At 38.5% G+C, this 17,383-nt stretch overlaps 1 protein-coding gene across 1 annotated transcript in view; it reads right to left on the bottom strand.

Annotated features, from left to right (window-relative positions):
• The window catches only part of FGGY (FGGY carbohydrate kinase domain containing), a 133,018-nt gene that overhangs the window by 78,827 nt on the left and 36,808 nt on the right, over nt 1–17,383 (bottom strand). Inside the window, exon 5 of the mRNA XM_086462351.1 lies at nt 9,485–9,600. Coding sequence (XP_086318477.1) covers nt 9,485–9,600 — 116 coding nt within the window. The remainder of the gene's footprint in view (nt 1–9,484; nt 9,601–17,383) is intronic.

The following is a 17,383-nucleotide window of genomic DNA, read 5'->3' as shown; positions in this document are numbered from 1 at the left end:
AATTACTTAAGGCAGACATACTAAGTTGCTAAATACTGGCAAAAGCAAGCAACCTATGTGCAGGCAGATCCTGCACATTAAGCTGAAAAGTAAATTGGTCTGCAGACCATAGGTGCCCACTTCAACAAAGACTCCTGCTGCCTTGTCCAAATGAAAGAGGGCTTCATCATGTATAAATGATAAGCTTTCCTGGTTTAAGGTCAAAAGAAAAAAGCATTCTGCATCACTGGATCATTAGGCATGTACATTGACGGACGTGACTGAGTTTTCATTACCGTATTTCAGTGAAACAGTGCAGAATGAACATCTCTTGTGATGCATGGTTCGCTACTCACTATGCTGACATGGGTATACAACACATATATTTGGATGTCCTACTAAGTAACTAGATGCAATGTATTTGCATCTAAACTCAGCTACCTGATAGCACTTTTTTGCTTGCAAAAAATTTCAATAGGCTGGTAATTCAGATTTCTGGCACTTCACAGTACAATATTCCTAACAGTCTCTCTAAATACAAAGATCATCAATGTGGATGATGTGACTATTGCTGTACTTTCAGAGTTGCAAGTAACCAGACTTTGGTTTGGTACTGTACATCAGTAAGATCGTACAGGCAATTTGGCTTGTATTAATTACAGATGATTACTTAACAGAACGTTTTTTATTACTGGATGTTTTTTAATAATTCATACGATAGCAACTCCTCTTTGAAGAGATAATCGTCCCTTTTTCAAAGTCAAAAAAAATGACAGACCAAAAATAACCTGGTCAAGTATTAAAAGGATGCTTTTGAATCTTTCAGCCGAGCTTCCAATACCTGCATAGTCTTATTCCCCAGCACATTCACACAGCATCCAGTTCTAATACTTGTACTGAGAAGACACTGATGCATTATAAAGGGTTCAGAAATTAATCAGGAAAGCAGTTACAAGGATTGAGAAGTATGATGGTTCACATAACAGTTTTGTTGAAAAACATCAAGCAGCCCACTGTTTTCCTTTAATGCAGAAAATTTCAGTCTGTGCAGGTCAGGCATGTCACTACAGTCTGCCAGACAGGAGTAGAAAGTTAAAGGTCAGATGAAAAATAAAGTGTATTCGTTAATTAATTCATTAATTTTGAGAAATTACAGCAACTAACAATCAACAACTTTTAAGTCTGAAGTGGACTCTCTATCACAGGAAATTATAAAATCAAGATTGGTTTTAAGATACACTTTAAACTATTTAAACATTAATTTTAGGGAGTCAACAGCCTCTGACTTGGAAGAATTCAGAAAATTGTTTGAAATAGTCCTTCTGGTTTTGTGAATCCTGACTCATAAAGCAGACACCACTGTTTTAAAAGCTATCTCAGTGTGAGCCTTAAGCCACAAAAAAAGATGAAGAACAAATCAGGACCAGAGAGAGGAAGAGTCAGGTAACAAGAAGAAATGACCCAGAGCTATTCTGAGAAATGCTTTTTTTCTTTTGCTGTTTTAGAACTGTACGAAAAATAAGAAAGGAGAATAATTACTTGAGAAATGTAAATATTAAACAGTCACCACAGGCTCAAAGTCTGCTCAAAGCTTCTCCTATGACTTTTAAAAACATAAATTCAAAGACAAAGCTCCTAGTTTTCATACTAGCAAGAAAGAGAAAGTTCCCAGGCCCACAATGTTGCCAGAGAAGAAGAAAATACAATTCTCCAGGCAGACAGAGCCTGAGACCAGAACTCTGGAAGTGGATAGCCCAAATTTTTTTTATTATTATTTTTTTGAAAATGCTAAGACTTTACTATTAGTTGTCCAAGCTACAACGGAGCTGAGGAAGAAAGAATACCACACAGAACTCCTCACTTCTTGCAGCAGAGAGGAGGGTGAAGTGGGAAGGTATCATCTGCCAGCAGGACTCAACCTGATGATAAGCAGGGTGAATGATGGTTCCTTTCCTTACAGTGGAAGAGGAATGGAAAACGTCACCCAGGAAACACTGTGAAGAAACCTGAGCTAGCCGAGTTTAGCCCAGCCTATTAAAGAACAGTTACTGGAAAGAGGAAGAATATCAGGCTGGAGAAACTGGCCAACAGGGCACTTGTGAAATTCAAGAAAGGGAAAAGTAAGAAGTTCTGCACATGAGATAGAAGGACTCCATGCACCAGGACAGGCTGGGAGCCGACTGTCTGGAAAGCAGCTTGGCAGAAAGGGACCGTGAGGTCCAGCAAACACCACCTTGAACATGAGCCAGTGCTGTGCCCTTGTAGCACAGGTGGCCAACAGCCTCCTGGGCTGTGTTAGGAAGAATGCCAGCAGCAGGCCAAGGGAGCTAGGGATCCTTGCTCGCTGCTCAGGAGGCCACACCTGGAGTGTTGTGTTTTATATTGGGCTCCCCAGTACAGAATAAAAATGGACATATTGGAGCAAGTCCAGAGAAGGACCCCAAAGATGGCAGAGGCAGGTCACAGAAGGAGAGACTGAGAGACCTGAGACTTCAAGCCCAGCAAACAGAAGGCTTGGAGGTGTGCAGGGGTGGATCTTAACAACGTGTATATAAATATCTGATGGGAGGCAGTAAAGATGATGGAGCAAGACTCTTCGCATTGGCACCCAGTGACAGTACAAGTGGCAATAAGCACAACCTGAAATACAGGAAATTACATCTAAACAGAAGAAAAAATGTTTTTATTGGGGAAAGGCGGTCAAGACACTGGAACAAGTTGCCCAGGCAGATTTTGGAGTCTCCATCCAAGGAAATGCTGAAACACAACTGGACACAGCCCTGAGCAACCTGCTGTATAGGTGACCACGCTTTGAGCTGAGGGAGCTGGACTAGATCATTTCCAGAAGTCCCTTCTAACCTCAACCATTCATGTGATTCAGTGATCTCAAGATGGAAAAAAAATAAAACAGAAATCACAGGAACGTGTAGCTTTTCTGAGAAAAATTCTAACTTCTTACTGCTGAATCATATATTGGGAAATTATGCCTCAAGCTTTGAAGAAGGAGACACCTCTTTGCACTGTGCCAGTTTCAGCTCCTTTACAGTTGCTAAAACTCTTGGACAGACTGAAATGACAGGAAGCCAGAAAAATGTTAGCATATTTGGAACACTTTTCAGCTGTAAATTCTGTGGATTTTGACAGCAGCAAGTGTAAATATCCTCTGATTCATCCTTTTAATTTTGTTTGAAATTGTAACATGTTGTAATTTACTGGGGATAGCAAAAGACCAAAGAAAGATAGATAAAGGGACCCAACACTGAAGAGAATCCTTCCACTTAGTATTCTCTACCATTTGCGAAATATAGTGTTTAAAGCTCATTGTTACAATTAACCTTTACGACAAACTGGCAACTACAAGCTGACCGGAAAAAAAAAAAAAAATCATCCTCCTTTTCTCTCAGCCTTCAAGGAAATCCCTCATATACTTACTCCAGAGCATCTGGCATCAAAGGCCTTGGAAGAGATAGAAAACTGGCAGAACTAATGGATTGATCACTCCCTTCACAGCTGTTGCAGCCTAAGTTAATACCGACTGTATTCTCCCACCCTGGACTGAATCTTCCATTTTCAGGCTAAATGTAAATAAATGAGGAGAACTTTCAAGTATTAAAACTGACTAATTCTGACAAAATACAAAACCTAAGCAGACTCTAGTGTAACAAGTGAGGCATACAATACCATTATCTTCACTAGCTTTGTATGTGGAAGTAGACACTAGCAGATGCAAGAATATAACCATTCATGTAATAACATGTTCACGAACGAACAGCCTGCTGTTTTGTCACTTGTTTGAATGCCTAAAGGAACATAGAGCTGCACCTAGATTTGAAAATGCAGCATATCATAAAGCTTCTGCACAGTAAGAATGACAGCAAGTACCAATCAAGAGTCACAGCTATCTTGTCAAAGCCCCAAATCATACAGTTTTCTTTATTATCAATTTATGAACAAACACTAGAAATGAAAGGGCACTAGAAAAGAATATCCAGATAGATAACATTTTGAAATTCTACATATCCTTCTTTTCAGTGCACTCAAAAATGGCATACATAAGTGCCCAAGTACATGAAAACACTAAGCTTCCAGTCCCCAAAGTCCTGGAATTAAAGGAAGAGTTAATGACAAGAGATTGTGAAGTGCTAGGGCTGTACACTAAAGGACAGTTAGAGTGCTGGAACAGGGACAGTGCCACAGCTGTACTGATGTATGGGAGTAAAGACCACTAAACATAAATGCACTTTAGAGTTGAACTGAACGCTTCATAATTGAAAACCCAGTGCTCAAGTTTGAAAATTAAAAAAGAAAATTTAAAAAAATCAGAAGAAATCCTGCTGGAGATGGATTGAGACAATTTGTGGAAAATGAGAAGCACTCTTCTTGAACGTGGCTAAAAGGGACAAGTGGGTAAAAGATCTAGAATGGGATTTAAGTAAAAAGATGTATAAGGACCAGAAGGTGGTCCTCCTTACACCACCATCACCTGCAAAGTCAAAATCAAACATGAAAGAATTCTACCAATCTGATGCTAAAGCAAATTCAACAAAGCTACAGTTTTAGAGTTATGAAACAGAGAGAGAAGTGATGCTTGAAGACAGACATAAAACTCTGATCTCCATCTTAGCCAGTCATACGAAAGTTTAAGGGAAAAAAAGCCAAGCAATTTTAAGAAACAGTTTAGCATTTTGTCAACAGGATTGTTGGTGATGGTTGCCTACAAAACCCTATCTGCTGATATCACAATCTGTCCATGCAAGAGTTATTTTCATTAGCATATTAGTTTCAAGCAGACAAAGTTCAAGGCAAGCACTGAATTTCCATAAAACTTGTGAGATTTAAACAAACCAAATACTTTTCTCAGTTTTGCCTCAGGTGTTCATAAAGAACCCATACAGATGAGCTGTGTGTTTATTCACTTTTGAGGATGTTGCTGTAAATTCCTAGTCAGGAAAAGCTGGGAAATGTGTTTATGAAATCATTGTCATGTTGAAGGGCTATATTTCCAAGTATGAAGCTTGCTTTTCAAAAAAATAGTTCACTAAAATCGGTGTGCTGCTTCATCACAGATGAAAGGTGACAAATGCTCCTTTACAGAAGATAGCATTTTAGCCTTCAACATGATCTACAAGAACAACAAAATCTATTCTGCAGTACCTGCAATGCTCTCTCAGACAAAGGCACCATCTTCAACCAAAAGAAGACCTGGCATAAAATATTACCATTCAATAAAAAATCATTATTTGGTCCCTTAAGTAGCCCCTGAAGTAGAGGGATGTGGTGAAACTTTATCAGGCATTTTCCTCCAAATGGAATATACGCTTCAGTACACTAAGAGGTCTATAGTACATGAAATTTTAACGGAATTGTTAATGTCTTTCTAGGTTTTATAATACCACAAAGAGACACTCATCACGGGCTTTCACCACAGCAGATAAATGCTAATGCCTGTAGCACACAACAGTTTCAGAGTGGATTTGAACACAAGCCATCTTCTACTCTCTTGGTGGGCAAATTAACGGGATCAATAAATTTCATAGTATCTCCAGATAAGACTCTTTACCTTCACAAATGTGTTCAGTAAATTCACGATGTACAGAAGGGACCACAAACAACTTATTATGTGGAATCCCTGAGAGGTTAGTCTGCTCTGAGAAATGTAAAATGTCAAGGGCCTGGGAATTTTCATATATGAACCCTTGCCTTGATGTGGGAACAGTCTGTGGAAGATCCTAAAGGTCAGATGTGAGGGCCTCCCTTATCAACAAGGTCATATGTTAAGTTAAACTGAAACCAAGAGAAGCGTACTACCTGGAACCACAAGCACCACTCTGATTCCAGTAAATATGTTCTTAAAGGGCAAGACATTTCAAAAGTGATGTTTAAAAGTGTATGTATCAGAATAAAGAAATATGTACATTAAAGAAGTTGTTATATGTACATTAAAGAAGTTGTACATATAACAACTTCTTTAATGTACATATAACATTAAAGAAGTTGTTCTCAGGTAATTTCCATAAATATTTCCAGTGTCTTGAAAGTTAAAGCTAGTTAAAAAAATGTCTAGTCATAACTACTCATCTGTAGTTCCCTCTGATCGGAAATAATAATGATTTCACTAGAGATTAAAAAAACATGCATAGCTTTTCTGCCTATTTTAAACTGGTAAACTATGTATTTATTTAGTTACAGTAAGAAATTTTTGCTAATTTTATCTTGTGACATTTTGCTTTTTTTAGAAATAAATGATGAGTCAGAGCCTGCTAATCTTTCAGGACAGATCTGTGAGAAAAATACTATTACCTCTCTTTACAAGGGGAACATGCAGGCATTAAAATACAACCTTGTATTTGAGCAAAACAAACCTTGAGCAGACATACACAGACTTGGACAAGCTTGAGAACAGAAAAGGAAATTCCACTAGAATTACTTCAGACTTGTTAGGTTTTTGGTTTTGTTTTCATTTTAGGAGGAGTTTTTGACCAATGTACAATCTCCCTTTGAACTACTCCTGCCTAGGTTATCTGGCATTTTCGAGTTACTTAATCTGCAGGCCAGCTAAATCTACTGCTTCGAATTCTTTTCTGTCAGCCATAGCACATTCTGATCTGCCTCCTGGAAGCACACACTCTGACTGTTTGTCCATATGAGTTACTTAAACAAATTGCCTTCCTTTTGTATAATGGCAGCTGAGACTGTTCACTTATGGGACAGCACCCTGAAGCACTATTACAAATATAGCTTGAGTTGAGTTTGTGCAAGGTGTGATCCCGTGTTCATTGTGCTCAGTGTAGCATTTGTGGGCTCGGGCTCCTGGGAGGATGTCTATGCAGGGACGGTGCCTTGCCACCAATGCTGACACCTTGGGCGCTGGTAGGAAGGAGTCTTCCATTATACAAGACCATTCCAGCTGCAGTTTGACCAGCACTGCTTGAGTGAATGAATGGCACTTTCCTGGTAGGCAGATCTACACTGTCCTGATTAATTTAAATTAAGTAAAGGAAAGCTGAGCTTATCCAGAGTGCTCTTCCCAAGCCAAACAACATTGAATGCTCATTAAAACAAGGAAAGCCCCCAAACTTTCATTGGAACAATGCTACCACTCCCATCTTCCCACCTACAGGGACACTGGTGAGATTAGGGGTGGCAGAAAGCAACGCACTTCCACAGCACAAAACACAGACCTTGGTATTGTTGAGTAGGTTCTGGGTGGGGAGTGTGTTGCTTTGGTTTGGCGTCTTTTTATCTCCTTCTGAAGCTAAACCCTTCCAAGAGACTCCAACATGCACAGTTTAGAAGATAAACTTGAAGGAATGAAAGAGTAGCGGCTATCTGGTACAGAGAGCTCCTTACTCCCTCTTCACAGACACATGAATGAAGGTCACTGTCCTGCTTTTTTTGTGATTTTATCACACAGCTAAATATAATGAAAGTAACACTTTCCATTTTTAAAAAAGCAAGGTTAGACAAATGTTAGACAAATGGCCATGGAAATAAGCATATATTCTACCTGAGGCCAGGTTTCAGCATTATTATGCAAAACAATAAGTGTCTTGTCCTTTGGGTACACCTAAGGTAATCAGCCCAAGAATTTGAAAATCAAAGGATTTCTCAAGGTAAGTAAAAGGTCACATGATGTTAGGGGTTGGAAGGAACCTCGAAAGATCATCTAGTCCAACCCCCCTGCTAGAGCAGGACCACCTAGAGTAGGTCACACAGGAATGTGTCCAAGCGGGTTTTGAATGTCTCCAGAGAAGGATAATCCACAACCTCTCTGGGCAGCCTGTTCCAGTGCTCTGTTACCCTCACAGTGAAAAAGTTTTTCCTTATGTTAATGTGGAACCTCCTATGCTCCAGCTTGCATAATATGTAGTACGTGCTCTTCAGAAGCTTCAAGTTCTAGCCTACAGTTTGGTACAATTCTGGAGGTCAGATTCTGCTTCTCCAATTCTAGCCAAGATGTACCCTGGTATTCTATGGTTCATTTCTTGAAAATTAACGCAATTGCTCAGGGAACTAGACACTTTCCTCATTAACTCAGGAAAGCATCTTTGTCCTGTGAGAAACACCTATCAACACAAGTTAATTTACTGGTTTATTTTGTAAATACTGTGTTTTAACAAAAATTCAGGCCTGATATTGGAAATCAATGATTTTTGACTTGCTAAATACTGAGCCATACATAGATTAGTTTTACGAGGCTTCCATCACAACAAAAAGCTATTTTTATTAATGGCTATCATTTAAAACATGTATGTTTTGTTACTTAAAATGGCAAACTGCTTTGCACTGTCCTTGAGGTGCATTGCATAAATATTGTATTAAAGCCTTAGCTTACACTTCATAAATAATTTATTTTAAAAATACTCTTCCATGACACCCACCAGCTGCCAAGACGCTCAATTTTCTGGCAAAAACATGTATTTATTGCAAGACTTACTTTAACTTGTTGAAGATTTGCTAAAACCATATGTAATAGATGTTGTAAGAAGTGTTTTCAAACTAAAATCTCAGGAAGCTAAAAGTCTAATACTCCTAGTACATTTTATAACTTTGCATAAGCAGTTTCAGTTGCAGAGGGGAAAAGCTGAAATCTATTCGAGGAAGCTTTTCAAGTACAATTTTCTGATAACCTGAAAATGACTTATAGTATATTCTGTGATGATCAGGAAAGTTTATAGGTTTCATTACACTTCATTTCACTACAGTCCTCCCTACGCCATTTCCATTTCATGTTGCTGCATTTAAACTGCTGTACAAACTTGTTCAAAGTGCTAGACATTAAAAAAAATCAAAGGAAATTTCAGATAATTAACTTTGATGAATGAGCATATTTTAATTCATGTCTGGTAATATTCTTGTTAATGACATGTCTGCTTAGGACATCCATTAAAAGTCCATTAACTTAACAGGGAAAGTCTAATAAAGTTATCCTGGAAATTTTCTGGTATATTAACATTATGGACTTTTAATGAATATCTGCTGTAGGAATTGCCATTAGCAAGGCTACCACTCTAATTAAACTTAGGCTCTAAGAGAGTGAAAAAAACAGTATGAAGATAATAACAAGCAGAAGTAGCACTTTTTTTGAAAATTACTAAAAGGGAGATTGGCACAGGTCACAAAACATGCTATCAGTAACAGCTATAAATTACTGTGTTGTGGCTTTTTTTTGTAGCCTATCATCCAATATACCCATATCAGGTGCTTCCTTCATGTACCCAAGTGCTGAGGCTCCCATTTACTTCTCTGTTGTTGAGACTGAGCAGTACTGAAAGGCTAGCCAGGCCTTTCGGAAGGGCAGAAGATGTAAAATTTAAACACAGTTTTTCATGACAATGTAAAGTAAAAAATGTCCTTAGGAAAGCTGTTACCTATGGGCATCCAGCCTTGTTACCAATCCATCTGAAGCTTCAAGTCCTGCTATGTTTCTGCTGACATTCACAATAATACAGCAAAAGATCTTTGTGTATGTATGTGTATAAAACAAAACAACTCCCTGATATACCTATTTTTTCATACTTATCCTTCACCAAATCTTCCAAACCAATAATTTTCCAGAAACTGTCATCCCAACCTCCATCTGAAGTGTACGTCCACTTGCACACTACTGTACAGAGGGACCTAGAAAAGAGAAATATACGCACAGAATCAGGAAAATGAACACATTTGGGTTTAAATTTGTGATCAGAAAGAAGTTTGTACAAAATGATCCCTTCATTCATTGGTCAAAAAAATTCCAAGCATAATGCTAACATTTTTTTTTTAAAAAAAAAAAAAAAAAAAAAGGTTACTGTTTTGGAGTGCATTTCTTGAGATACCTTAAAAGCACATTATGTTTAAGATTCTTCTCTGCTGAAACAACTTCTGGTCTGGCCACTTCATGGCATAAATCAGTCAAATAACAGGCCGTGCATATGCCCAGAAGACAGCATAGCATGAATGTTAACAGCTCTTTAGCAGGCAGCTCAGAGAAAGATTCCTGCTTCTCCAGGCTGTACCTAAACAGAAATGTTTTGCACACAGCATGTCCTTAAAAAAAACCTTTCTATTACTTATGGTCAAGCTGAAGTATAATTTACAGGAGATTGTGGCTGCACTTATAATTAGGTTAAACGGCACTGCTTCAACACCTGCAGGTACAACATGCCTTTATCAGCTGAACACGTCAAGCAAAATCACATCCAACTACCAGAGCTTCTGCCTAGCAAAAGCTGAACACAATTCAGTGACATGCTGAAACAGCATTAGCTGAGATGCAGCTAAGTGCAATATTAAGTTCTTGTTTCAAGTCTCGTTCCTGGTAAGCTGATGCTGAACTTCACTGTGACAGTACTGCTTCACAAAGGCAGACTACAGGAGCAGAATATAAGCAAAAGAGAAGAGCCCTTGCAGAAATGTCTATCATAGCAAATTAAATGTTTTTCTTCTAAAACTATCCATATCCCCAACCTCTCATTCCCCCCAAAATACAAATAACATTCCTGAAGTTAGTATTACACGGTTTTCTGTCTGAAACACTAAGCACCATCTCAGAAGGTCAATATGTAATTGTGCTTGAAAAGTCAATAAACTAAAATGTATTAAAAATGTTAAATACTACTGAAAATTTCAGCTGCCTGTAATCTTGGGAATACCACTGTACCATCAAGTGCAAGACATCTCTGATGTATCTCAGGGAAACACAACACCATAACTGATCTCACAGAGAATCCCCTTTCAGAGATGGATTTTCTTTGATGTCTTACAAGACAGCATATTCGTGACTCATTTTTAGCCAAGATGTGCTTTCACAGACGTATTCCTTTTATTAGGATGTTACAATTTAAACATGTATCTTCAAAGCAATCTGAATTTTACTGAAGCATTTGACTTTTTCTTGCAGTTTTGCATAAGTAAAATCCAAACAAAATTCCTGTCTACCAAAAATATTTTTTGAGCTACAGTAGACCCTCCCTTTCATCCAAGTGAACTACCTAGGGTCCTAAATAAGGAGAATTAAACTAAAAGTCTTATTACTGTATTATACATTGTTACTTACACTACCATAACGCCTAGGAAAACCAGCTCTGGACAATGACCCCACCTTTACAGCAGGGTGCAATTACTGAACAAAGAAGGAAGACTGCTGCCTTCAGGAAACGTAAAAATAAGACGGCAACATAGCTGACAGTCAGATACAGTGAGGTGTCCCCAACTACGTCACGCGTATCGGCACCTACAACCTGTAACTGTAAAATACAACCAAATCCAACTAGATACTCAAAATACTAAGCACTCATCAAAGGGAGAGACAGAACTTCACATAAAATACTTGCTGCTCATACAGATCCCACTGCACTTTTCCTAACTAGGCAAAGTAGAGCTTCTTATTTTACAGTTGTAGCAAAAAGCGTGCAGCGAAAGCTCTGGTCTTTTTGAAAATGAGGCCACTGAGGGACTGGATTCTGCTACTTTCAAGCCTGGCAAACATCCTTGTCATACTTTCCCATTCACTTATATAGAAATACCCCACAAACAAAGTAACACTGAATGTGAGTGCCCTCTCCTCAATTAAAACATAATAACAGAAACTAGCAAAGAAATCAGCAATGGAACAGAAAACGAGAAGCCGTTTTTATTTACTTTTTACAAATCAAAGCTAAGGCTTCTAGACACTGATACTGTACACAAAATAAAGCCAAGTAAGAACAGGAAGAGTCTTTCCACACAGCTGGAAAACTATCTGGAACTCGGATTCACCCTGTTTTGGGGGTTTACAACAAGAATCAAGGATGTACAAGTGAGGGCAGGATTCTCACAGGATGGGACAGCTAAAGGCACTATCCTCAGTGTAAATCCTCTCATGTGACACTGAGCAGAAGATCAGATGATTAAGTGGACTCCCCGTACTCCTATTTTCTCATCCAGAACAGAAATGTGTATTTTCCGTGCAACATGTTTCATTTCATTCTGTTCTTTCGGAGTGAACGTGTTTTTACAACCAGAGGACTGGTGATGTTCATTCACAATCCCTACTGTTTATAAAGGTGCATTGTTTGCTCCTTGCAACTAGAAAATTTATCAACATTAGACATTCTGGGGAAAAAAAAAGAAAGCGAGATAGCTATTTATAACCTTATATATACTGTGGAGATTATTTCAGAGTTACTCTTAAAACAATTTTGAACACCACCCTCCAACCCCCATTTTTTTTTTTAAAGAGTTTAGGAATAGACCAGACAATTACAACTCAGTGTCTGGTTTGAAAACTGAAAAGTACATGACCTGTAACGACAGCAATGACAATGTTGATACAAGAAATTCAAATTTCCAAGGATTTAAAAGCCAGACACAGAAATCTAATTAGGACCTTTGACAAAAACTGGGTGAATAAATTCTACGCTGAGGAAAACACTGGGAAAAAATAAACATTTTCCCCAAAACAGCTCAAACCTCTCATTAAAATGAAAAACAAGGACAGAGTATTTGAAATAAAGATCATTTCATCACTTTAGGAAAAATTTAGACATAAAGAGCAAAACAATAATGCATCAAGTTTTCCCAAATATGGTAAATACCAAATTATAACAAATTATCATCAGAACTGAACATGTATTTTTTCTAATTAAATGGATGCTACAAAGTACTGCCACACCCTGAGAAATGCTCTAAGGATGAGAGCTAAATGATACGGCTCCCCACTTTCAAAGATCACAAAGCAACTCCCTCAGAGTCTCTATGCTTATCCAAAGAGAAACTGGAGCAGCCTTGCTGGACTGCAAAGAGCATGTTTCATACAGGGGCCAGTTCTTCCATAGGGCTGACTCTGAGGAAGAGCACATTACATAGATAGACCCCCTGACACAGAGTGAATGGGGACAGACCAGCCCTTGCCAATCCACTGAATTCCAGCATATTGGAGCTCTCTTACTGGATATGGCTGGACTGAACATATTCTATTATGAAACAGTAACGGGGCTGTGAGCGTTCTCATCCTCCTTACGTAGATTTATAAACGCAAAGTGCATACAAAAAAAGGATAAATAGATGACTTCTGGTTGAATTTTTAATACAATATAGAAAACATGAACTGCGAAGGACATCTCTTCGCGAAGGACATCTCTTCCCAAATGAATTAACTGGTAGATCTGTAAGTGGAAGGTTCTGATATGAAGACCAACATCAAATTTGAGCTATAACACTAACCTATTAGGTTGGTAGATTTTATTTTCATGGCCACAACAAGAACCTCAAAAACACTTGTAAACACAGTGTGAGCATTTACACTTCTCTGGGATTTAAGCTCCTTATTCCACCCTTGCCGCCACTCAATTGCCACATAAAAAGTACATGTTTAATTGAATGATATAGCTTTATAAAAATCCTTCATACCTAAGAGAAAGTATTATGCTGCAGAAAGGCATTGTGGTCTCTTAGATAACAGTTCGAGGAAAAAGAATTTCTTTGAGATGCCTGTGACGACATATTAACTTCACTACATGCTTCAAAAGAACCTGGATGTGTTGAACCTCAGCTCTCTGCTGTTTACCTGATGAGGTGCCCTAATATTTACACACAGCTGCCCAATTTGTATATCCTAGAGAGCTGTATGTGCCTGTAGAGAGATCAGTTTGTTCATGATTTTTCACCTTTGAATACCAACAGCATAGATATATATTAGCTTTACAGGCAATCGCTCAGAAATTCTCCTTCAGAGTACCACCCTGAGAAAGCGATAGCACAACCCGTAACTTGGAAAAACTGTATCCAGAAAGACATTATGGTAAAGAGGAAGATGAGGAACCAAATCATTACACTTACAAAGAAAGTCTCAACTATTAGAAAATTTTGCATTTCACAGCAACTCCTCAATTTTATGAGACGAAGGGCAGACATTGAACAGAAATAGTACTGATATTCACTGTGCTATATTTCTTTTTTCCTATTTGGCAGTATTGCCTCAATTTTTTGGCCACAAACACCAGACCTGCACTAGCTGAAGCTGGATGAATCAGATGGATAGAAGCAAATGTTCCCCCTGCTTCACTACTAGGATCAACTGGGTTCAAAGCTGAGTTAACAGGCAATCGTCTAGGCAAGAGCCTTCTCTTGACTGCCTAATCTGATGCAGGACTAGACATGGTGCAGAACTGCTCAGTAGCACAGGCCATATTTAGCTAGGCTGAAATACCATGAATTTGAAGACTGTTTTCCTCAAGCATATTCCCAGTACAATGAAATGAAAGATTTCCTTTCTCTGTTCAGAACAAAAAGTTTTGCTTAGAATACTCCTACTGAAAAAAACAACCCTTCTGCATGGAAAATTTTTATTTTATTTAAACCAGATTTTCAACAGGAACATGATTATGTTTAGGGTTTCTTACAAATTCTAGTCTACAAAGAACTATAGGATCCTACTTGCATCCAACAGCCTCAAGAAAAAAAAAATCCCTGCCACATTCATTACACAGTAGATTTGGCTGGACACAGCATCTTACACAATCCTTTCTATTAGCTCTCAGTTTTTGCACATCTCTTGCTGAGGACTGACTGTGGATGTGCTGAAGTCCTGTACGACCAGAAGCTCAACACTCTGAAAAACCCACCAGTAGTATGCCCTCATAAGAAAACCATGAGGTTCAAGGTGCCTGCAGTGACTGAACACACACCGATAATTCCCTTTCTGGGAATAAAACGCTGTCTGGAAGCAACTATTTGTCCCCACTAACCTTCAAAAGGATCCAGGGCAACTAGACTCATGGCCAAAGCAACTCAGATGCTCAAAGTTAGTTGATATGTGGCTCTTCCCACATTGTCTACCCATTCTGAGTATTATCTCTCACTCTGTTGCACTTCTTGGAGAAAAGGATACACCCATTAAAAAAAGCAAAATACTGTATGGTCTTAGCTATCTGCATAAAAATGTATCTAAAAGATAAAGGTGACAAAAAACTTCTCCACACCTACATAAGAGCTGCCAGAGCTTTACGCTCTATCCTTTGCTGACACCATCTCCCACACTGCAGAAGGGATAAAGCAAGCATGGACATGACCCCCAACTCTACAGAGATTCTACCCTGCCGGGGAGCATACTTGCTATTTTTGACAACAAAACATGTTTGGGAGGATATTCCATAACTGCAGTGGTCTTCAGGAAGTCATTCTAATTTTTAGTATAGGTTAATATAAAAGCCCTACTAACAAGGACAGTTACTAAAAGAAACAGTTTTTCCCTGAACAGTGACTCCATAAGGCACTTCTACATGACCTTCCATTCAAGAGGGTTTGTACAATACCAGTTTGCCCGAAAAATTAGTCAGTTAACAGCTTTAAAGGCAGAGAACCCTGTCTTGATCATCCTGAAGTGAACGGGAACTTTGCTCTTGATTCCAAAATGAAAGGATCTGCTTCATCCATCCTAACTGCTCAGAAACTAATTTAAACTCGTGAACATAATCAATTTTGCAGGCATTGTTAACAGTGTAACAGTTTTACCACAAAAATATCTTCAATGGATCAATTTCATGAAAAATGCCCTTGCAACCTGGCTGTCATACTGAGAGTGACTTGGTGATGAACTAAAACCAACTGCACCTGCTGAGGACTGTACCAGAGCTAAAGCCTACAGAAGCTAGGATAGGGTATAGTCAGGTCCCAAAACAAATACCGTGCAGCAGGATAAAGTAACTTTCTGTGGTCTGTTGCCCAGATTTATTTAAAGCTACAAAGAATCAAGAACTAAGAAAGCTGTATGATGTTCTGAAGGCAAGGAGACCTGAAACAATGGAGTGTGACCGTCACAACACCAAACATGTTTTTCCTTTTGCTCTGCAAACTTTAAATTTAAAACAGATTCTGAATTCAAACTGAAAATAGGGGCTTAGGTTCTGCTCAAGTGAACTTCTCGACATACTGACATCTGGACCAAGTCGTCAACGTCCTCCCAAATTATGCACCCCACAGACTCGAGGCTTTTTCCAAAAACGAGAAATTCATCACTCTAACACAGTCACAGATCTGACTGTGGTTTTTGCAAAAATGTTACAGACAAAAAATTAAGACACAGCACACATACTCCCATCATCCAAGCTTTATATTAAACAGAACTGGGCACTGGTACTGCAAGAGCCAGAAATCCAGCAGAGGTTATCACAGAGCAATAGGGAACATGGAATTACTCTCTGCTCCATTATGGCTAACACCATACAGATTAACACATGACCTTTGAAATAGAACCAGATTGTTAGATCCACATACACCACTGGTGTTTATGCCTGTTGTGCCAATATCTCTGCCTGCCTGGTGTATTTGCCTGCTTTGGGTGCAATGGGAAAAGAAGAGGGCAACTTGTCCTAAGGGAATACTTCTCAGGTGTTAGGAGAAAAAATGCAACACCTAGTCATTTAGTCTTGAAAGGTATAAAATGTATGAGATGCTGCCCACGTTAAGCATTTGCTAAAAAGACCCAAAGCCCAGTGGGTTGAGCTCAGATGGTGTAAGAAGAGCTGCACCTGTTGTCACACAGTTACTGCAGTAGATCTCTCAGGCACATTAGTTTTAAACCATAGGGCCAAGTCAGTCTGGGTGTGCTCTATTTCACATACGCCATCTGCATTTTACTCATTTCACCTATTCAACAGCTCTTTAATTGTATGTACACAAACCAAAACATGTCAAGGTCTGTTCCATCCACCCAACCGTGCAAATCCCAAGTCCCTAATATTTACAACACAACGCTTTTTATTATTATTATTGCCTTTGACCCAAAGCCTATGAAATTCCAGCCTGCCCAAACCCATTGTCTTCATACAGCAGTGCAATATGACTCTTGCACGAAAAGGGTTTTCTTCCTCTAACAAAATATTAAACATGCCAAACAAAAAAGACAGGTGGGGAAGCCTGTTTGGGACAACTAGCAGACACATTCCAGTTGCACTCAGAGGCCTCAGCTTTCAGTCTTTGTATGTCTGAGGACTTAAACCTAGCCAATGAAGGTAGCAAGGAAATTACGGTGATCAGCATTAGCATTTTTACTAGCTTCATCCTTTCTATGCTCTGCATAACACTTACATTTATCATAAATAATAAAAAGTACTCTGACTGCCATTTAGACTTTTTAAAAGAAGTCAAATATCCCAGCAAAAGCAAAACTTTCTCCCCATTTTGAAATCTTCACTAAAACTGCAGAGAAAAAAAAAAAAGATACATAATATAAATAAGTATACATGTAGAAATTGAGGATGAATTTTCTTCCTTCTGTATGATGTAATGAAATGCCAGTATTTGCTAATACTAAGCTCAATGGCAATTTTGTCATATTTCAAAAGTGAAATAGGATTAAACTCAAGATCTCAACCTTCAAAAGTTAATGTTCCAAAAATTATTTGGATTTTCCTTTTTTAGAAGTCTTCATTATCTCATTTTA

Source organism: Leptosomus discolor, chromosome 3 (genome assembly GCF_034619465.1).
Source record: "Leptosomus discolor isolate bLepDis1 chromosome 3, bLepDis1.hap2, whole genome shotgun sequence".
In the NCBI taxonomy this organism is placed as follows: domain Eukaryota; kingdom Metazoa; phylum Chordata; class Aves; order Leptosomiformes; family Leptosomidae; genus Leptosomus; species Leptosomus discolor.
The sequence above is the reverse complement of the archived record's forward strand: the minus strand, read 5'-3'. Positions and strand labels throughout refer to the sequence as shown.